Source organism: Canis aureus, chromosome 16, assembly GCF_053574225.1.
Source record: "Canis aureus isolate CA01 chromosome 16, VMU_Caureus_v.1.0, whole genome shotgun sequence".
Classification (NCBI taxonomy): domain Eukaryota; kingdom Metazoa; phylum Chordata; class Mammalia; order Carnivora; family Canidae; genus Canis; species Canis aureus.
This window is the reverse complement of record NC_135626.1, coordinates 29,136,246-29,158,357: the sequence shown is the minus strand read 5'-3', so window position 1 is coordinate 29,158,357 and position 22,112 is coordinate 29,136,246. Positions and strand designations below refer to the sequence as shown.

The window sequence follows — 22,112 nt, the reverse complement described above, 5'->3', positions numbered from 1 at the left end:
AAATTTTTAAAAAGCAAAAGAATAATAAATGCAAGATTGAGGTTAGTAGTTACTTCAGATGGAGAAAAGATAGGGGAGAAGCATGTAGGTAGTTGTAAGTCATTGTTATTGCTTTTGTTTTCTAATCGAATAACAGGTTTACAGGTGTTCATAACACCAATAAATAAATAAATAAATAAATAAAGCCATGGATGTACCCAATGATGAGTTTGTTAATCCCAGAGATTGTGATTAATATATTTTTGCACCAGAAAGTTTCACTAAAAATATCACATTAAATGTAAATGGACAAAACTTACTAGTCAAATAAATAAAAGAACAAGATCCAGCTATATGCTGTCTATAAGAGACTCACCTAAAATTTAAAGACTAAAAAAGGTTGAAAGTAAAGGATGGAAAAATATATGCCAGGCAAATGCTGATTAGAAGTTGGAGTAGTTATATTTGTCACAGGCAAAGCAGACTTTAAAGCCAAAAGTACTAGGGTTAAAGATCATTTGTGTATAGTTGATTCTTGAACCATGCAGTGGTTAGGGATGATGACCCCTGAGTAGTTGAAAATCCATGTCTGACTCTCAACTCCCCCAAAACTTAACTCCTAATAGCCTATTATGAGTAGAAGACATAAATAGCCAATTAATACATATTTTATATATGTATCATATACCATATTCTTATAAGTAACATAATCACATATTTTGTATATTTATTACATATGTATTCTTACAATAGATAAAAATTGATTAACATACTTTGTATGTTATGTCTATTATATACTGTATTCTCACAATAAAGTAAGCTCGAGAAAAGAAAATGTCATTAAGGAAATAATGAAGAGAAAACAGTAATTTCACATTACTATACCATGTTTATTGAAAATAGTCTGTATATATGCAGACTTGCACAGTTCAAACCTGTGTTGTTCAAGGGTCAGCTGTATACATCTTAAAGAATCAATTCACTAGGAAAACAGTATATCTAAGCTTGCATATACCTAATAACATAGCCTCAAAATACATAAAGCAAAAAGACAAAATGTAAAAAATAGAAAAATGCACAGCAATAGTAGGAGATATTTACAGTCCTTTTTGATATGCCTTATCACATACTTTTAAAATATAGAGAAAATAAAACTTAGATTTTTAGGAAAAATTGGCAAATTCAATCATATAAGGAGATTTTGATATACTACTATAAAAAGTGACAGATCAGGGACGCCTGGGTGGCTCAGCGGTTTAGACCCTGCCTTTGGCCCAGGGTGTGATCCCAGGGTCCTGGAATCAGGTCCCACATCGGGCTCCCTGCATGGAGCCTGCTTCTCCCTCTGCCTGTGTCTCTGCCAATCTCTCTCTCTCTCTCTCTCATAAATAAATAAATAATCTTTTTTTAAAAAAAGTGACAGATCAAACAGACAAAATATTAGTTAAGGCTACAGAAAATCTGAGTAACATAATTAAGGAGCTTGATTTAATAGGTCTATATAGTATGGTGCACTTTTTTTTTTATGACAGTCACACACACAGAGAGAGAGAGAGAGAGAGAGGCAGAGACATAGGCAGAGGGAGAAGCAGGCTCCACGCATCAGGAGCCAGACGTGGGATTCGATCCCGGGTCTCCAGGATCGCGCCCTGGGCCAAAGGCAGGCGCTAAACCACTGCGCCACCCAGGGATCCCTAGTATGGTACACTTAACAATTAAGGCATACCTTTTTTTTTTTTTTTAAGTAAGCCCGATGCCCAACATGGGTCATAAACTTACGACTGATTCCAAGATCAAGAGTTGCATGCTCCACCAACTGAACCAGCCAGGCACTCCAACATACACTTTCTTTTCAAAGCCACATGGGATATTTATAAAAATTGACCATTTCGCAAAGCAAGTCTCAACAAATATCAATCTATTTCATACAGAACACCTTCTCTGACCCTAATTCAATTAAGTTAGATATAAATAACTAAAAATTAAAACAAAAAACTTATGTTTAGAAATATAAAGATACACATGTATTGAACCAAAGAAGAAATCATATTTGAAATCTATTCTTTGCCTGGGATAATAATAAAAATTCTCTTTATCTTGTGGAATGTAGTTTGAGTGGTACTCAGAGTGAAAGCCATAGTCTTCTATATCACAGTCAGAAAACAGAAGGCTGGGGCAGCTAGGTGGCTTAGTTAGTTAAGCGTCTGCCTTCAGCTCAGGTCATAATCCCAGGGTCCTGAGAAGGACCCACCCCGCCTCCCCAACCAGAGGGCTCCTTGCTCAACAGGGAGTCTGCTTCTCCCTCTACCCCTCCTTGCTGCTTAGGATCTCTCTGAGACTCTCTCTCAGATAAATAAATAAAATCTTAAAAAAAAAAAAAAAGAAAAGAAACAGATGGCTGAAAATTGATTACTTAAGCCACCAACTAAAAAAAAATTTTAAACAGCAACAGAATAAACCCAAAGAGAGTAGAAAAAAGAAAATAATGAGAGATACATATGTATTAATATCACACAATGTGATTATATTCTTTAACGTGGTATATATTCTTATATATTCTTATTCTTATACACAATAATTTATTAATTTTATAAACAAAAATTAATAAAACCAAAAAATAGCGTTAACCAAACTGAAAGCTAATTCTTTGAAAACACTAATAGAAAGAAGAAACACTAGTTAATAAAAGGGAGATCTCTGGCACCACTGATCCAGGAAAGAGAAGACACAAACACAATAATACTAGAAATGAAAAAATGGACATTATGGGTAGGTGCAGCAGAGATTAAAATACATTAAGAGGAAATTATCAACAACATTTTGTTAATAAATTCAGAAACCTAGTTACTATGAATAATTTACTTGAAAAATATACTGTTTAAAAACTCACTCAAGAATATAAAACCTAAAGAGGTCCATAGCCACAAAAGAAGTGGAATCAGTAGTTAAAAATCAACCTAGGAAATGTTTATCCCATACCCAGACATTTTACCGGAAAGTTCTACCAAGCATTCAAGGAACACATAATTCCAATTTTATACACACTGTTCCAGAAAATGAAAAAGGAAGGAACATTTACTAGTTCATTTTATGAGGCCAGTATAACCAGACAAAGGCAATACAAGAAGGGAAAATTGCAGCCAATTTGACTTATGGACATAGATACAATAAGTCCCACAATTAAATTAGATGTTGACCATCATTCATTCATTCATCCTTTCATTTGTTCAACAAAGATTTATTGAGTGTCAACCATGCACTAATACAGGCACTGTGCTAATATGTGGAGAGCAGAGCTCATGGTTTGGTGGTGGAGATGAGCAACAAAGCAAATGATTGCACAGGTAAGGTACACAGAGGACATTCTGAGAGGATAACAGTGCCTACCAAGAGGGATTCAACCTGGGCAGAGAAAGTTTCCCGGCACATTAACGGACTAAGAGATGGTGTGGGAAGAATGCTCAGAAGGCTATCACAGGGGGTCAAGCGGGAAATGTAGGATGCAGCAGGAGGAAAGATGGGTTTGAGAGATACTTAGGAAGTGAAACACACGTCTTCATGATGGATCGCATACGGGAAGATGTCAATCTGGAGAAGGGCCAACCTCGTCTCTAGGGTGGCTGGGGTTCTGTTGACCCATATAGTGAAACTTAAAAGAGTTTTTTAGATTCAAGGGGAAAACGCATGCCTGTGTTTCTGGACATGCGTGTTGAGTTTGGGGTACGTCCAGGAAGGTTAAGCGGAGACGGTGAATAGCTCCGTGGAGAGCTCAGGCCGGAGATTTTAATTTGAGTGGTATCAGCAAGTAGGTACTATCAAAACCCACCATTCAGAGGAGCTCATTCGGGGGGGGTGGGGGGGCGGGGGGGGTTGTAGCTGGGGGAGAGAATGAACACCAGTATTTAAAGGAAAGGCAGAGAAGTCAGGGTAAAGAGACAGAAGGAATGGCTGGAGAGGTAGGAGGAAAACAAAAGAACATGAGCATCAAGGACGCCAAGTGAAGAGTGAGTTACATGAAGGGAGTGTCTAATGAGGTCATGGGCAACAGAGAGGGTAGAGGACTGACATCGTCCTGCTGGAATCCTCCCGACCCAGGGGCTGCATTAAGTGGATGAGCTGGAGAAGAAGTGCATAATAAATAATAAGTTATTCCATATAACATAGTGCAAAGGGGCAGCACGAGTGAATTTTTTGGGGGGACAATGAAACTCTTCTGCATCTTGGATTGGTTATTGCGGAGATAACCCAATCCTTTGCGTTTGTCAAAAACTCATAGAATTATAGACCGAGCGGAGTAAATATGACTGCATATAAATGAAAAATAAGTAAAAGCAATGTAGTAATGGAAATATAAGATCAAGCTCTCTCTCAACCACTGACTTTATAATTGCAGTGCCAGCCCCTCTCAGGGTTTTAATTCAGTTCAGTGTCAGCTTATGTAGGTCTACAACAGGGAACAAGGGCACCCCACTCTTGCCTTGTGGAGGACAGAATAAATATGCATGCCACAGAGCCAAAGGGCAGCAGAGTGATGGCCAGAGCCCCCCTAAGCAGCTGGCTGATTGCTGGGGGGTGGGGTGTAGCCTGCCCAGCTTGGCTCCTCTGGGATCCTGATGTAAAATGGGGCGGTGGGGGGAGTTGGATCAGGAAAGGCCTTTCTACCTCTGATGGTCTGTGGTTCTAGTGTAAAAATCCCCAACAAAATGCAATTAGCTTTGTTGTCTGCATTTTGTTATTGAGAATAGTCATAATAAACAATCGCCATAATAACAACTGGCTCTTCAACGCACCAGAACCCAGATGATTTGGGAAGCAGCTTGGAGTGACGGGAAAATGCTTGGCTTTGTGGTTTAAAGCTCTAAAGTGCCTTAAAAAAAAAAAATCATAGCAAGTAATGATTGATAATAAGCACATCCCACATAGGTTTGCAGTCAAAAGGAGACTTTTATATTTACTTACTTCAATCTCTCCTTTCACCCCATCAATCCTGTTAGTGAGGGATTATCCCAAAAATAAGAGGCAGGGAGATTAACAATCTGGTCATCCAAGGCTTTGGGTAGTGTTGGGATTTTCCAAATATTCCACTTTTCCACGACCCACACTGGATTTGGTATAGTTTTGGTGTTGAGTGTGTTCCATTGTGTCCTAATCCTATGAAAATTAATGGAAAAGTGTTAATTGGGCATCAATTCATACTTAACATTAATCTGAGTATTTGATGAACCACAACTTTATGTTGCCCCTCATGCCATATTAACTCAATTTATTGTAATGATTTAAAACAATAAGGATAATTGTATCCTTATTGTTTTCAATACCCCATAAATTGAATCCAGTCTGAGTCTGGCCAGCCTGGAATCCAAGTGTGCGATGCCTTTGGGAAGCTACAGGCACCGTCTTTTCGGGGTTTTCAGGGCGGGGAGGGATGAAACCAGTGGTTTATTAAAAACCTACTGTGTGCCAGGACCAGTGGTTTATTAAAAACCGACTGTGTGCCGCCGCTACCCAGGTGGTGGGGGGTGCGTGTGCCTGAAGCCTTCTGCTTCCCTCCTTTACCTCCGCAAACTGGCGGCGGCGGCGGCGGCGGAGGCGGCGGTGGGGTGGTCCTGGGCTACTTCAACCTTATGCATTTTACTATCTCGGCATAGAAATAATAAAAATGTCTAACGACCCGGTTGGAGAGGGGTTTCCTGACCACCACCACCCTCCCGAGCCATCCCAGAGATGCTTCAAAACTATCTGTCCCTATACACAGAAATTGGCGTTGAACCCCAATCATTTGACCTTGACCTCTGCAGACCTAGTTGATCCTATTTTCTAAACCCTGCACGATGAGCGCGGAAACCCCTCCTTCGGCGCTTTCTCACCGGAGGGATCTCGTCAGTGTCTCAAAGTTCCAAAATAACCTTTCCCCGGCACGGCAGAGGGAGGGCTCCGCACCTCCGCCGGGGAAGGGCGGGGAGTGGCGCAGGACGTGCCGGTGTGGAGCGAGAGCCGGAGAGAACTTCCAGCGCCGAAGGAAAATAAAAACTTGTGGCTGCCGTGGGTGCGGGAGGGTGTCCGCAGTCCTGGGGCTCCGCGACGCTGGGCGGCGGGGGGCGGGGGGCGTCTCGGGGCGCGCAGAGGGGCGCCGGGGCTTGGGTTTGATCCCGACGTCCTTGACCTAAATTTCTGCGCCGTGTGGCTGGAGAGAGGGCGCGGAGCCGGGCGGGCGGCGGGGGCCGTCCCCGGATCCCGGCGGCCGCGGCCGGCGAACTCGCACGGACGGAGACGCCGACCCGGGGCGGGGTGGGGGGCGTCCTCTCCCCTGCCCGAGCGCGGCGCGGCGCGGCGCGGCGCGGCCGCCAGCTCCCCGCGCCTCCCCCTCCCCCGGCGCCCCCGCCCCCGCCCCCCGCAGCCCACGTGACCCCGCGAAGTCGGGGTGCGCTGCCCCGCGCCCGGAGGCGGGGCCCCCTCGGGCCGCGGGGTCCGCGCGCCGCCCCGGTGGGTCCGGCCGCGGGGGGCCGGGAGTGCGCGCGCGGGCAGGCGGGGGCCGCACCGGGGCGTGACGTCACCGGCCTCGGATACACGACGTTCTAGAACTCCGCCCCACGTGCGCCGGGGAGGGCGGGGCGGGGGCGGGGGCGGGTGGGGGTGGGGAGGAGGAGGGGGCGGTGGGGACGGGCCGGGGGGGCGTGCGAGCGGCGGGGCTGAGCCGAGCCGAGCCGAGCCCACGTGTGACGGCTCTCGCCGCTGCCCCGGCTCCGCGGCTCGCACAGCGATTCGGAGGCGCCCGGGCGGGGGGGCGAGGAGGGGGAGGAGGGAGCGGGAGATCTCGGGGCTCGGAGCCGGCCGCCGCGCCGCGCCGCTCCGCTCCGCTCGCTGTGGGGCTCGGTTTCCCGGGGGTGGGGGGGCGGGGGGGCTCAGAGATGGAGGCAAATGGGAGCCAAGGCACCTCGGGCAGCGCCAACGACTCCCAGCACGACCCCGGGTAAGTTTCCAGCCGCTGCCCACCGCGCCGCCGCGGGCTCGCTCTCCTCGCAGCGGCGGGGACGGCGGCGCGCGGAGCCGGGCATCTCCCGCGCCCCCCGCCCCCGCCCCCCGCGCCCCCCCGGGAAGTTGCACACCTTTGGGTCGCGTTTCGCCGCCGCCTTCTCCCCCACCCCACCTCCCGGCTCGCGCTCGCCCGCTCCCCCCTGCTTTCCTTTTAGCTTTTGTAAGTTACACGTCAAAATGGCCGATCTGACATCGGTGCTCACTTCTGTTATGTTTTCTCCCTCTAGTAAAATGTTTATCGGCGGACTAAGCTGGCAGACCTCACCAGGTAAGGGAGGGAGGGGGGGACGCCTGGGTCCCCCCCTTCTCGGCTTCTTTATTGCTCTTTGTTATCCCAGTGTGCGAGCCCCCCCCCGCCATGGGCTCCCCACTTCTCCTGTGCAAGGTTATTTTTTTAAATAGCAAATCCTTTCCGAGCCCTCTACGCGACCTCTGTTGCCGAATTTCCCCCGCGTGTGCAAAAAAAATGCAAAACCAAAACAGAGTAACAACAGAAAACTACTTTTGGTTTTTGTCCTTGATCAAAATTTGCATTGCTTTTTTTTTTTTTTTCCACACCTTCTCTCCCCCCCCCCCCATCTTTCTCTTTCTCTCTCTACAGATAGCCTTAGAGACTATTTTAGCAAATTTGGAGAAATTAGAGAATGTATGGTCATGAGAGATCCCACTACGAAACGCTCCAGGTAAACCATTCCCTTCTGGATTTTTGTCTTTATTTTAGAACAAAGTTTAAGTGTTATTTTTGGAGGTGTCTTCGGAAGTAGCTAAGCGGATTTAGAATGGGGCTCAGGCATGTGGCTGGTTTCGAACGTCGCTCTATTCCACCCCCCTCCCACCCCCACCCCCACCCCCCTCACCCCCCACCACCCCCGCCCCCATAACCCCAAAGGTTATTGTTAATCGGGGCTGAACTCTGGTTACAGAGATGCCCATCGCTGCGCTTTAAGTCCTGTTCCCGTTGCTGCTGCTGCTTTTTTTTTTTTTTTTCCCTCCTCCTGTTTAAAATGACATTCAGCTTCATTCACTTTCTACATAGTTTTTTGGTTTTTTAAACGTATGCTTTCCCCACACACTCCCAGCTCCCCTGAACTCTTCAGCCCCTTTTGGAAAGCTGGATGAATCTCTGCTGAGCGCCGGGTTTTCTTCGGCATAAAACAAAGCGTTAAGAAAGGGAAGGGGAGGAGGAGAAGAGACGGACGGAGGTGGCGAAAGAGTGGAGACACCAGCATTTTCCCAAGTTACCTCCACCCGCCCTGCCCCCCCACCCCGTTTCCCACCCCCCTTTAACCTTGATGTGTTTTCCTGCGAGGGGCTGGAGGGGGGAGGGCTGTGGGCCGCGGGGGTGCAAGGGGCCAACTTTGGCTCCCCATCCTGCGGGAGGGCTCACTCCTTGTTGCTTGCCATGGTGTCACATTTTCTTGTTTGTTTTCCTCCCTCTTTGTCTCATTTCAGAGGCTTCGGTTTCGTCACGTTCGCAGATCCAGCAAGTGTAGATAAAGTATTAGGTCAGCCCCACCATGAGTTAGATTCCAAGACGGTAGGTTGCTTTTTCCCCTCGCTGTTGTTGTTCGCCCCTGTTCAGGACCCATCTGGGCATTGACAGCCCCATTTAAAGGGACAGTGCTTTCTTTTTTGCTTCTGTGCTGAGAACTGGGGAGTGTGATCAGCAGGGCTTGCGAGTTGGCTCTAAAAGTTTGCTGCCAGGCCTGGGCTTGGGGGGTGTTCTGTGTAGAGCCTGTCCCACCGCAGCTCCAGATGCTGCCAGAGCCCAGGCCTGGGGGAGGGGTCGGCCTGGCGAGAGGCTCTCTACCCGGCCCAGGGACCATGCAAAGAAACTGCACCATAGGGCAAAGGCAACTTTTCTTTGTCAGCCGAGCACAGCATGCGTTAAAGACTGTGGCTGTGGGGCATTGGTTTTCAGAAGGCACAGCCCGGGCCGTGGCCAGCCAGTGGCCAGCCGGTGGAGAGGGGCCGGGGCCGGGGCCGGGGCCGGGGCTGGGAGGGGGAAGGCGAGGGGGTGCTCATCGCAGGTCCAGGCAACAGGTTCCTCCTGGGGAGCACCTCAGATTTGGAAGGTGGTTCGAGAGGGGGAAGGAGACCTCCCAGAGCCAAGCTGGGTGTCCAGTGGGTGACTCCAGGTGGGGTGAAATCTAAGACTGATAAGGCCTTGGGTGTCCGAGTGATTTGTTTTTGCCTTTTTCCCCTCTCAGATCTTTTATTTTGAGTGTGGGTACTTTTACAGCATTAGAAGGTTTCAGAGACTTACACGGAGAGGGGGAAAAGTCTCTAGGGTAGGGATTACCAAAGGGAAGAAAGACATTAGTACAGTAATGGGGGGTGGTGGAGAGCTCCTACGTAGTGTTTTCTTTAGGTCCCTGTGTTGACTCTGTGGCTCTCCCCCTTCCCTTTATGTCTACTAGAATCTCCCCCATAGTTTCATAGATCTGCCAAAGCAGGGGCCCCGAGGTGACATTGGGGTGCAGTGCTGGGCTGCTTGTGACCGCACTTCTCTCTGGGTGGGTACTGGGGCAAGGCGAAGGATCAGGTTCTTGTCCCAGTTGCCCTTAATGAACTTGGGCAAGCTGTTTGCTGCTTCAGGGCCTCAGTTTTCTTTTCTGTAAAATATGGGAGTGGAACTGGGTGATCTTCCAAGCCCCCTCCAAGCTTTCACATTGAGGGTAAGGGGGAAATAAAAAGGAGAAAATCCTGGACACCTTTGGTGCATGGAATTTATTTTTGCAAATTCACTCTCTTTCTCTGATGGGAGGTCAGGTGCATGTTTCCTAGTGCCCCCTTCTTTCCTCCCCCCAAGATGACCCCACACACTTTAAGTTGCTTTATTAATTGCGCTGGACTCGTCATAGCTTGCAGCCCGGCCTTTTTGAGCTTTTAGATAATTTAATTTTAGGGACAGTCATTTGTAGGGTGATAATGGATGTCTGAAGAATTTTTTTCCCCTTCGACTTCCTGGTTAGACGTTTCAAAAAACTAGCAAAACTAAAGAGGAAAATATTTCAAGGCAAATTCAGGAATTTATTGTTCACTCCGTCTCCCCACACTGGGTAGGAGAAATAGTATTTGGTTTCTGTGGTGCCTGGGGGGGGGAGGGGGTGTCATAGCCCTCAGTATCAGGTGCAAAACGTGCTGTTTCCCCCTCCCTAACTGTTTGTGGATATGTTTTGGTCACTATTATTTAGTATAACCTAGATTTTGACTTTGTTTCAACGTTCAGTGCAGGAGGCAGAAGCGGTTGGTTTATTGACATGGAAACGAGGATCTTGTTTACCGTTACCTTAAAAGCTTTGTTTAGGTAACGGCCATTCACATCCAAAATAGTACCCTAGTCTTTTCCTAGAGGATTTGTAGCTACAGTAAGTAGAGCTGTACCTAACTAACTAATGTTTTTATTTTTGGTAGTTTTTTTTTTTGTTTTGTTTTTGTTGTTGTTGTTTGTGTGTGTGTGTGTGTGTGTGTTTTTAATAGTTGACAGGGACGTGCAAAAGGTTGGGATTTGCCATACTTATCTTGACCTGTCCCCTCCTTTGGAGATTTCAGCGTGTAAACTTTGCACACTGGAGAACTCGTGTGTTGGTCTGACATGCTGTTATCACAACACCCAATACAGGAATTCTGAATTGGCTTCGAGTTCTGTCATTTTAGATATTTTTTTGAGCGTTCTTCTGTTCAGTGCTTTCTGTCCCCCTCCCGTCCCCCTCCTGGTCTCTCTCTCAACATGTCCCTCACCTTTGACTCCATGGACAAGGTGACTTCTTGCGGTGATTGTGTGCTGGTCCGCTAAAAGCCACAGTCTGGGGGAGTGTTTATAAAAAGACACATCTGTCTTACGTTTGGTCAACAGAATGGAAAATCCACACCTGTTGTATCTCTCTAGTCAGTGCTGAATACACCTGTAGATGCGGTAATGTTAATCTGGATGAGAGGGTAGTTTCCTAGATCAGAGATTTTTGTCTATTTTAGTTTTTGAAAAGTAATCCCTCATTTCTCAGGTGATGTTTAAGGGTAAAAAACATGCTGTGGATTTTATTAGGTCTTTAAACCACCTTGATAAAGGTGGTAAACCTTTGTGTCCCTTCTTAGCTGCAGTGTCCTAAGGGATGTGGGTCTGGGAAACAAGAATTCTCTGGTGTGCCTTGCCCTCCCCCCAACTCTGTGCTTTGTCCCATAGCATTTTTGCTTCTCCATGGCCGAACTGAAAACAAGGTTCAGGTTTACATTTTAGAAGGGGGAGAATTGCATTACGAAAGCCAGAGCCTATAAATAAATAACTTGTAGCAATATTCTGTGTTGAAATTTTACCCAAAGATTTGTGACGTTTAGAAATCTATTGAAAACCAATAATGGGGATTTAAGAAATTCTTTCCCTCCCCATACTTTCTCTCCAATACTTTCCCACCTTGAATCAGTGTATTAGATTCAGAAGCTTCTGTGGGAATTGTTTTGAGTTTTAAAGCCATGCCCCTTTTGAGAATCATGTGTTCTGCAGAGTGTCTGATCTGGGGTAGAGGATGTTTTTCCCCATCCTGATTGGGGTCGGGGCAGGGGAATACCCTAATTGTTACACTAGATTCCAACTTCTTTTTCTCAGGTTATTTATTTATTATTTTTTCTTTTTCCCCCTCTACCCATGAGGGCCTTACTTTTGTAATTTGGGTTTAGGTTGCTCATAGACTTCTACCCCCTGTGATTTTAAAAATCCAGGTGGTTTTAGCTCGTGTGTTTCCTTTTATTATTTTTTAAGAACTGGGTTGGGCTCCATAGTTTTTGACACCTGCTTCTTCTTGTGGTCTAACTACAGAATGAACTGTCTTTTTGGTTAACCTAGGTAACTGTACTTTTGCCAACATGAATGAATGAAATCAAGCCAAGCATCGTGTTGGATGTCTATGGGGAGTTTTTGGATGTTGATGATTTAAAAAAAATTTGGAGTCACCATTTCCACCTGCCTTGTTTAGTTATCGTCGGGGAGAAGATCTGTTATCCAGTTATCGACTCCTGAAAGATTCTTATGTTTAATTTTTCAGGTTATGATTTTGTTTTCAACGATGACATCCCCATTTTTTCTCCCACTGATGCATTGCACTTTAGATGCGGGTACCGCTTAATGTCCAGTGTCTGTGGAAGAGAAGCCCTTGCTTAAATAAGAACATGTGTGAGATCTGATTTATTAAGGCCATCACACATTGAAATACATGGTAGGATATTTTGGAAGGGCCAGCTTTATGTGTTACATTGTGGGAAGGATGAGTAAAGTTTGGATCAACGTTTAAGGAACTTTTGAGTTGCCCGAGAAGTTACAAAAAGCTGGGTGATAAGCCTGAGAAATGAGTGATTAATAATTAGGTGATTAATCATAATTTTTTCTCCCTCTCTGCCAAATCCTGGAATTGACTCTTACTTTTCCATTTCCCCCCAGATTGATCCTAAAGTTGCATTTCCTCGTCGGGCACAACCCAAGGTAAGTAGGAGAATTCATAATAGGATTTTAGCACTCAGCGATGGTTGCCAAGGATTTCACGTTTCAAACAGAGTCCTGGCAATGAAGCATTGAAACCGTCAGGTTCCATCAGGGTATCAACATGTGGCTGTGAGAGTCCAGGCTAGGCAGGGAGCTCCAGGGAGATATTCTCGTGTGTCTGCAATTTAGCCATCCCTGAGGTGGGTTCTGAGCATCCAACAGGGGGCGGGGGCAAGCCTGATCCTCTGTGGCAGGACAGAGAGCTGTCGGTTGCAATATTTATGCAAATGTTCTGTTTATTTTTTTTAAGTTTGCCAAGATCCTATCAGGAGAACATGGACATTTCCTCGTGACTCTCTTTTGGAGGGTTCTCTTCTGAGGCCTTACCACTTGGAGTGCATGGAGAGGAGTAGAATGTACGCAGTTTGTCTTCTTTTGAAAGAACAACTTTGTAGACCCATGAAGCCCTAGATTTGACAGTCGAGGCAGTGGATGTCTTGGTTTCACGTTGGTGTGAGCAGTCTGGGCACACTTGAAACCGGCAGTGCTGCTTTTAGGTGCACGTGTTGGGGCCTGGGGGAGACGTTCTGAGCATGTTGTAGCCTTGGAGGAGCAGTAGCATAAGATTTGCTGAGAGGATTAAGATAGGCCTTCACTTTTTCACAATGTGTGGCTAATAGAGTTTTTGCTGAGCTTGCCAGCTGTGGATATGAAAACAGCTACAGAGAACTGAAGGTGAAATTTATGGGCTTACATGTGAAAATTGCACCTTTTAATTATACTTTTTTCTTCCCTATGTAATATTGGGAGATAGGTAGACTTTTTCTGTGGCCTTGTCATTCTTTGAGGGAAAGGGAAAAAGGTGAAGCTTCCTATCATGGTCATAAAGGGAAGAAGCTGTTGCTTTTGCAAATTCCATTTATTTCTTCAAGCATAGTCTCCCACCAGTGGAACCTTTTAATTGTGTGAAGGGGAGGGATGAGGAACTTTAATGAAAAAGTTGGCACTTGTGGATGATATTTTGAGAATTTCAGGTCTGGAGCCTGCCATGTGATCCTTTCTTCCTTCCTTTTTTTTTTTCCCCCATGTTATTTTTCTTTTCCTTTCTTTTCTTTCGAAGGAAACACAAATCTTTTCAGCAAATATACCAAAAATACTTTCTTAAGGCATTTTTTCTCCTCCAACGATTAAGCAAATAATAGGAATCAATGAACCAAAGAGGTTAGATTATTTCTGTACGGAGCACAAACTTTGAGACTGTTAACTGTGTAAAGGTTGCTTTTCAAACTGTGTGTGATCCTTGACATTTCAGAGGCTTCCAGAATTAGCAGTATTTCCTGGGTTTGGAAGAATTGCTGTTTCTTCCATAAGTGTGAATCTTCAAATTTCCAGGTTAGTCATTTGATCATCCAGAACTAGGATCAGATTACCCTAGAGGGAAACTGGAAAAATCCCTGACTTAGTCAAACCTTGGGTTTGACATGTTTTCTCTTCCTTTTTATTGACCACCCCTCATCCCCCCCACTTTTTTAATTTTTTTTAAACCAGGAAGGCTATATTTCATTTTAACATACTCTGGCATTTGGTTTTTCGGTGATGCATTCAACATGAAAATGAGACAGACTATTTCTCGGACTTGTTCAAGGCTGGGATGTTTTAGGTGGATTGTCAGACTTGTAGACCTGAGTAAATATTATACCAGTTGGGGGAGGACATCTTTCCGTGGAGTTCCAGGGGTTGCATAACAATACCTTGCTTTTCATGGCACCCTTTCCCAAGGACTTTCCTATCTCTTATCTCCATCTGCATCTCAGGTCCCAAGACACTGAACAAAAACCACCTCTCCCAGCCTGTTCGCTCCTCTGTAACATGTGAGTGATGGGAGTAGCTCCTTCACCAGGTTGTTAGTGCTGAGTGAAAAAGAGCCTGGAACAGGGTGAGGGCCTCATCCCTCCTCATCTTTACTACTACCATTTAATCATCTTTCTCATTGTTGTTCAAGCTCAGCAGCCTGGGTTTGGATCCTATCTCTGCCTCTCGTTAGCTGTGTGGATTTGGGCAAATCATTTGATTTCTTGGATCCTCATATACCCCATCTTACTGAGTTTTTGTGCAGATTAAATAAATTAATAAAAGTAAAGTGCTTAAAAAAAAGATCTGGTGCGTGGTAGTACCATATATTGTTTTTACTGTTAATTTTGGTAGCTCTCATACCAGTCACCACGAGAGATCTAGCGATAATAGCGACGTTAAATGATTTTATGTGCCAGGCACTGTTGTAGGGACGTTACACATATCAATTCATGCAGTCTTCACCTGTGTCTTCTGAGGTGTGGGTACTAGTATTATGTCCAGTTGATAGATGAGAAAAGCGAGGCACAAAGTGGCTGAGAAGTGGGGTGCGGGCAGTCTCGCTCCAGACTGGGCCCCCACCCAATGTGCTGTCCTGTGGGGGTTTCTAGGGGTGGCACCTGTGGGTTCAGACAGAGATTGAAGTTCATGGTGGTCACCAGGTTTTGAGGAACACAACTGCAGCCAGCGTGCGCAGTTTGTGTGTGGACTCGACGTTCCCTGGTTGGGTGATTCACCCAGCCCGTGTGATGTCATCCTGTTGGGTGACTCTGGCTGGCTGTGCGGAGGGGCACCCTGTCACAGGGCTCTGGGCTTGCTCAGCTCCAGGGAAGTGGCTGGGGAATCTGCGAGGTGTGTGCTGGCCGGGAGCTGGGACGGGGTGGGGAGAGAGTGTGCCTCTCTTGTCGACAGTTAGTTTCTAATAGACTTTGAGCCTGGCCGAGGGGATTTCAGACTGAAAACCGGGCTGGCGGGAGTATAGGAGTTTAAGTCAAGCCTTATTTGTTATTTTGTTTATCTCTCTTCAATAAAACTTCTGTGTGTGGATGTGTAGGGGTCTCGCTGCAAGGTGGACCGTGCCCCTCCTCGTGGGCTGGGTGAGGAGCTTTTGTAAATGAAATGTCAGCATGGGCTTCGGTTAAAATGCATTTCTCTGCTTTCTGGCTGTCCCTTTTCGCTAGCACTCACCAGAGAAATATTCGTGGAGGTGTTAAAACAAGGCTAGTGGAAAGAAACTGTAACTTCATACGAAAGAAAAGCCATGGGAATGAGGAGCAGATTTCACATTAGTACTGTCATAATATTCTTTAATGTATCATATAAATAAAAATCCGTTTTGACCAGAATTTTAATGAGCGACCTGAAGGAAGGGGTTTTGAATCCTGCAGTTCATTTATCCCCCTTTGCGATGTAAATGTTCACTTCTCAAGTGAAGTATAATGGGCCTTTATTAACTAGTCGAGGGGCGACTCTTTGGAGACTAGTGGCCGTTAATTAGCGAAGTACATTTTGATCAGAAGGCGATGGGTCCATTCTGTATCTTCCTATTTCGCCTGATGATTATTTCATTTTGTGAAATATGTAAGAGTTTCCTCCCGTCTGTCTTTTAAAAAATTAAAATGGTCGTGGTATTCTAAAAAAGATGACTTAATTTGAAGCTGTTGGAAGAACAGGCATGATTGGGATCAATCATGTCATATCATTTTGTCAGTCCCTTTGGGCAGAAGCGTTGGCTGCCTAGAAGAGTTTTGCTCAAGCTTGTGGGTTCTTTTTCTCGTGCGGAAAACCCAGGAGGCCACTAAACCACTTAGGGCACAGGCGAGTCTGGGTGTAACTCCTCATCTGCCCTAATTATCCTTGTGTGTAATAAAGCCTTCTCCACTCCCCGGGTTACCATTTTCTTCCTTATGTGTAAGAAGCCAGGACCTTATCTGTTGATCAACGGAGATCTCATTTCTTCAGCCTATTTCCAGTTGCCTTGAGTGGCAGCTGGGTGACTGTGGGCACCCCACATGAGCCCTTCCACACCTCAGTTTCTCGCTGTTTAAACCAGGGGTGTTGGGACGCCGGGGTGGCTCAGCAGTTGAGCGTCTGTTTTTGGCTCAGGGCATGATCCTGGAGTTCTGGGATCGAGTCCCGCATCGGGCTCCCTGTGAGGAGCCTGCTTCTCTCTCTGCCTGTGTCTCTGCCTCTCTCTCTGTCTCTCATGAATGGATAAATAAAACCTAAAAAAAAAAAAAAGAAAAAAAAAAAAAGAAAAAGCAGGAGTGTAGTGCCCAACATGAAGTGGTTTTCAAGGTGAATGAGGTAGTTTTCAAGGTTTTCTCTTTTCTGGGAGCCTGACACAGGTAGTGCCAGCAGGTGTCTGCTGGTATCCTTATTATAAAATAATTTATTATCACTTGGGGTCACAGCTCCACAATCCCACCATCAAGAGTCATGTGCTGTAGCGACTGAGCCAGCCAGGTGCCCCGTTATTGAATTATCTCTGTAGAATAAGAAAAGTTATCATGGAAAATGACCTGAGAAGAGTCCTGATTGGAATGTAAGCCCCCTGCCGGCAGGGAGCTGTGGATGGCTGTCATCACTGGATGCTGACTTAAATGCTTGAGCTGCAGCCAGCCTACCTGTTTCAGGGCGGAGGCAGCAGACATCAGGGAAGTAAGGTTGGCAGCTCCAGGTCACACAGCTAAGTTGTGGCAGCGTTGAGCGCAGGCCAGGTTTTCCTGCTCCTGTCTCATCCACTGATGAGGCTCCAGGGCCTGGAAGGTTCTCTGTTACGCATGCATCCGTCCAGATGGGTGCAGCACAGCACGAGCCTTTTACACACGCACCTCCTGTTCCGGGGGAGTGGTTTCTTGGCAGCTTCTCAAGGGCGGGCGAGGGGTGAGTTTTCGGCATCTGGCCTTCCCCTGCTGCTGTGAGTTGGGTCATTCTAGCGTCGTGCCATCTTGGGTGATCTGCAGCTGTCACCTCACTGGCCACAGTTAACCGGCCTGCCGGTGTGTTTCTGGTTCCCAGTGGGGACGTAGTGGTGTGTCTGCAGCCTTGTCCATGACCGTGAGGACCCTGGGGGATTAGTGGCTTAGCTGCTTTCTTGTTGGGGAGCGCAGCTCCTTCCTGCCTTCCGGTCAGCAGCAGGTGTCAGCTTAGGAGGAGGGGCACCTCGTCCTACAGATGTCCTTTCCTGAGATTTTGCCTTTCCTTGCGTACTTTCCTTTCTGCGTTAAGGTCAGTCTGCTGAGAAGCTGGAGCCCCTCTGTTCTATGTCAGATGTTTTTGGCAGGCAGGTGAGACCCCTCTGCTCCTGGGACTCTCTGAGGAACCAGCAGACCCTCTTGGGTGCCCCTTGAGGCGGCCTCCATTCTTCCTGTCCTTTTGTATTTTTAAACCCGAACGTTCTCTGGCTGAAGAGTCCCAAGAACGCACAAGGCACATGTAGTCCATCATCTCCGTTCTCTTGTTTGATCTGCTGTGTTCATTGACTAAGAGCTTGTTTAATTGTTTTTAATCACTGACTGGGTGCACCTGCTTTGGGGGGATTCAGGTTGCCCTCAATGCTCACCAAACAGTCTGAACTTCTTAGCCCCAGGTAGTTAGGGTCCTTCAAGATCTGTACAAGGAGTGTCTCCTTCCAGCTTACTTCTTGACTCTTCTACCTTTTGCTGCCTTGAAACTGCACCCTCTCCCTTCTCTGAAGAGCTACCCTTTTGTGCATCCCTACCCGCACCACCCTTTCTTGTCCCTGCCGTGTAAAATACACCTCTTTTTCAAAGCCCAACTTGGGTTACCTTTTCCGCAGAGCTGTTTCTGCTCTTTCTCTGATGGAGTACTTCTTTCTCTGGATTTCCATAGCACTTTATTTTTCTTTGGTCATTGCAAACTATGATAATAATAGTAGTAAGGTTTTTTTTTTTTTTATAAAGATTTTACTTATTTTTTTGAGAAAAGGCACATGTGCAGACAAATGAGTGGAATGGCGGTGACACACAGTAATAATAAGCTAGAAAATAATAAATAGTTGTAAATTAGCAAAAACCTGTTGATAAACTTGTTAGGCATTGTGCTGGGCACGTGTTCATTTATTTATTCACTAAACTTTATTGAGCACCTACTGTGTGCCAAGGCCTGCATGCGGTTCTGGGGATAGTGTGGAGAGTAAGACCAGGAAATCCTTGCCCTCTTGGGGCTTTCACTCTAGGGCGCAAATAAGTAATGAGCAAGTGGACGAGTATATAGCAGGTACGGCAGGGTAAGAGTGAGGGTGGGGTGCAGGCAGACTGTATCTCCAGTGCATTCAGTTGCCATTCTCGGTACTTGGCAATTATTTACCAGGTTTTTGCTGAGCACCAGGGACCATGTTAGGGATTTTGTTCTGAGTTTTATGGCTATTTAGGTTCATGCCTTATTGCCTCCACTGGACAATGAACTCCCAAGGACACAGACATATTTTACTAATTGTAAAAAAACAAAACAAAACAAAACAAAAAATAACCAAAAACCAAACCTTAGTTTTCACTACTGCTCTTTGCCCCCCATCAGTCTCCATGTAGGTGGGATGAAGGCAAAATGGCAAAGGTGGCACAGCTCTTGTCATCAGGGTTTTAGCCTCAGGTTGGGAGGAGGGCTGCTACCTGTGGCAAGGAAAGAGCATGAAAAACACACAGAGTGGTAAAAATGATCTTCAGAGGCAGGAAGAGCTGAGATAGTTTCTCGGAGGAGGTAGTCTTTGCCCCAGATCCTGAAGCACAGGAAGGAGGGAAGAATGGCAGGAATGTGAGGGGCTAGGAGAGGTCAGTGTGCCGCTGCTCGAGGGCTGGTGTTGCATGGTGCTCTGGGTGGAGGCGTGGAGGGTAGGCCAGGGCCAGGTTGTGTTGCCTTGAGTGCCAGGCAAAGCAGATGAGCCTGTGCTTTATTTGGGCCTGTGCTGGGGAACCTGTTTTGTGTGAGGGCGATCACGGGGATGCTCTACATGATGTGCTGAGCTCTTTTGGATCATTATAGAAGCTGGGGTCACTGATAGGACTATGGCTGATAGGGTTTCGTGGAGACCTTCCCACCCTGGACTTGTGCCTTTGGTGTAATTAATACTGTGTTCTCTCTGGCTGTGGACCCTTCTCTAGGAGGGATGTTCTTGGCAGATACCACCCCTGCTCTTTGAGGTGTGTGGCAACTGCAAAGAGCTCTGTCATTCTCTTGCTTCTTTCTTCTCCCTTTCTCTCCTTCTTAAGTAGAGGCCATGATAGAGACTAAATCCCTAAATTCTATACTTGGTCCTTGTCTCAGCTGTGATCTTCACCTTGCTGTGTGTAGACAATGAGGTGTCATTTTTAAAAAATTTAATTTATGTATTTGAGAGAGAGAGCGAGCGAGCATGAGTGGGGGAGAGGGAGAGGGATAAGCAGACCCCCCCCCCCCCCCACCTGAGCAGGGAGCCAGAAATGAGGCTCGATCCCAGGACCCTGAGACCATGACCTGAGCCAAAGGCAGACGCTTAACCTACTCAGCCATCAAGGTGCTCTGAGATGTCATTTCTTGGTATAGAAGTTACAGGTTGTCTGTGTGTCACCAAGGTATGCCCTGTGGCTCAGAGCAGCCTGACTTGTACTTTCAGAGGTCTGCTTGGGGTTACCTTTGGCTCAGAGTGGCTGCCTGGTATGAGGAACATGAGATTTTTGGAATCATGACTTGAGCCTTCTGTGTGATGTGGGAGATATGAGCAAGCATGGTCTTGGGACTGAGTACCCCTGCGCACATGGCAGTAGCAGCAGGTGAAGAAGGTTGGTCCTGTTGGTATAGGTATCCTACTGGGGTCCCACATATATAACAAAAAAATCTTTCTTCTCTCTTTCAAGGGTAGATAACATCAGGCTCTCAATGATCTGGAAAGTTATTCTCAGGGTGTATGTCTGCCTGCTGACCTTGAATAATCAAAAAGAAAAATCCTAATCCAAAATAATGGCTGTTACTTATTGTGAGTCAGTATGTTCAAGGCATTGTGCTAAGCCTCTGTGTGCTTAATCTCTTTTAATTTCATCCTGATACCAGTCCTTTGCAGTGCTTGGTGTTCTCTCCACCTCACAGAATGGTAAACTGAGGCCCAGGGAGGATAAGCAGCTTTCCTGGGGCCACAGTTCTAAGAAGGGTCAGTGTTGGCCTTTGGACCAAAGTCTGTTTGAATTCCAAGTCCTTGCTCTCTTAACCACTAAGCCCTGGGAGTAGATTTTAGGTTCAGGGAGTAGATTTTAGGTTCTTACGCTTTGCCCAACTGCCAAAAAGTGCTCAGGCTGAGGAATAGATTCTGTTTTAGTCTGGCCAGGAAGCTTCCAGTTAGTTTCTGTTGCTTACTTTCTGAGAACCTTTTCGGCACAGTTGAATGCCACTTATCAGCTAGCGAGTTGCAGACAAGTCACTTAATGGTGTTGTACCTCCATTTCTCTCCGGTAAAATGGGGAGTTTTCACAGTACCTCCATCCTAGATGTATTAGGAGATTAAATGGGTTAATGCACACAAATGATCAGTGTAAGCATTGGCTGTCTTTTACTGCTCCTAACGATGGCACCAGCTAGATCGCAGGAGGACTTTACCAACAGCTTGTGGGTACTATTGTCCTTTCTAGGGGTGATGGATAGAACATGGTATGTCCAGTGGCATGGTCTGCTCCCAGCGTCCTGGCTTTCAAGGGGGAGATAGCATGCGTCCTTCATCTTGGGGGTTTCTTGGTGGGCATTGGGAATGCATTTCCTTTTCTGTTTCTGATGGCTGTGTTTTTGCTGCCTTTGAGAATGAAGTCCTGGGGAGCAGCTAGGGGACAGCTGAGACACTGCTGTGTGAGAGGTCTCTCTGTGAGCCTTCTCTCTCCCGGGCCTGGTCTTTATCTGCCTGGGGGTAGTTTCACCAATGACTGATCTGAAAGCATCACATTCATTTATTTGTCACTGACTGTGACAGGCAAGTTAATGCTAATGGATTCTTTTTTTAGCCTGTTGTCTGGGATGAGTTTCTCCCAAATGTCCTGAAATCTAAGGCATTAGGGGAATGTGTAACTTTTATGGCAAGGGAGGATTTAAAAGATAAATAGGGTTTTGTGTGCAAGGGTCTTAAATTTAGGTTAGGGGCGAGAGTGGCCAAGGAGGGGATGTTGGGCCAGCCCAGAATTTTCTTTTTAAGAAATCCATTCAGAGCTCTAAATTGCTGTTTCTGTTTCAATTATGTGACAATTTCAAGGATTTAGAAAAATCTAATAAAATGGTCTTGATGATGCATTCTGGGGAGAGAGTGCTTTAGAAGATCCAGGAGAATAAATTCCTTGGGGTCAAGAGATTCTCGTTCCTGCCACCTCAGGCCTTCTTTCGTCTGGGTTTTTACATTTTTATTGTTTTGAAGGGCAGAAAACGGTGTTGGAATGTATTCAGGGCTTCATCTATATCCTCCACTGAAATGAATTATTCTCTTTGGCAATTGCAGGTAGACAGGCCACAGTGATCACTAGCTTGCTTTCTTCTTTTCTTTTTTCTTTTCTTTTCTTTTCTTTTCTTTTCTTTTCTTTTCTTTTCTTTTCTTTTCTTTTCTCTTTCTTTCTTTTTCTTTCTTTCTTTCTTTTTCTTTTTCTTTCTTTCTTCTTTTTCTTACTAGCTGCCATTTTGTAAATGACTTTCAGAGCGTGGTTTGTGTGTATAGTGATTTTGAATAAAGCACCACAGAGAAAAACTTGGAGGAGCGAGCAGAGAGCCCCTCTGGAAGTTTTTTCTCTTTTCCTATCAAAGCTTT

General features: G+C 46.1%; 1 protein-coding gene and 1 long non-coding RNA gene across 20 annotated transcripts in view; one reads left to right on the top strand and one right to left on the bottom strand.

Moving 5' to 3' along the window:
- Nucleotides 1-848: 848 nt before the first annotated feature.
- LOC144286300 (uncharacterized) lies at nt 849-6,278 on the bottom strand. Its single transcript, XR_013354353.1, has 3 exons — nt 5,847-6,278; nt 4,939-5,130; nt 849-4,846 (listed from the first exon to the last, which is right to left on the bottom strand). It is a non-coding gene; the product is annotated as an uncharacterized LOC144286300 (long non-coding RNA).
- Nucleotides 6,279-6,808: 530 nt separating this feature from the next.
- MSI2 (musashi RNA binding protein 2) overlaps nt 6,809-22,112 on the top strand; it is a 391,805-nt gene continuing 376,501 nt past the window's right edge. For 5 of the 19 annotated variants that reach the window (XR_013354348.1, XM_077852566.1, XM_077852568.1 and 2 more), the window contains exons 1-5: nt 6,813-6,949; nt 7,242-7,282; nt 7,616-7,697; nt 8,467-8,551; nt 12,449-12,490. Coding sequence is in view for 16 of the 19 variants with exons in the window: in XM_077852566.1 (XP_077708692.1) it covers nt 6,888-6,949; nt 7,242-7,282; nt 7,616-7,697; nt 8,467-8,551; nt 12,449-12,490 (312 nt within the window). In the remaining 3 variants the exon portion in view is untranslated. Of the gene's footprint in view, nt 6,950-7,241; nt 7,283-7,615; nt 7,698-8,466; nt 8,552-12,448; nt 12,491-22,112 lie in introns of all 19 variants that reach the window. The other 14 variants (XR_013354346.1, XM_077852564.1, XM_077852562.1 and 11 more) reach the window with 8 other exon arrangements.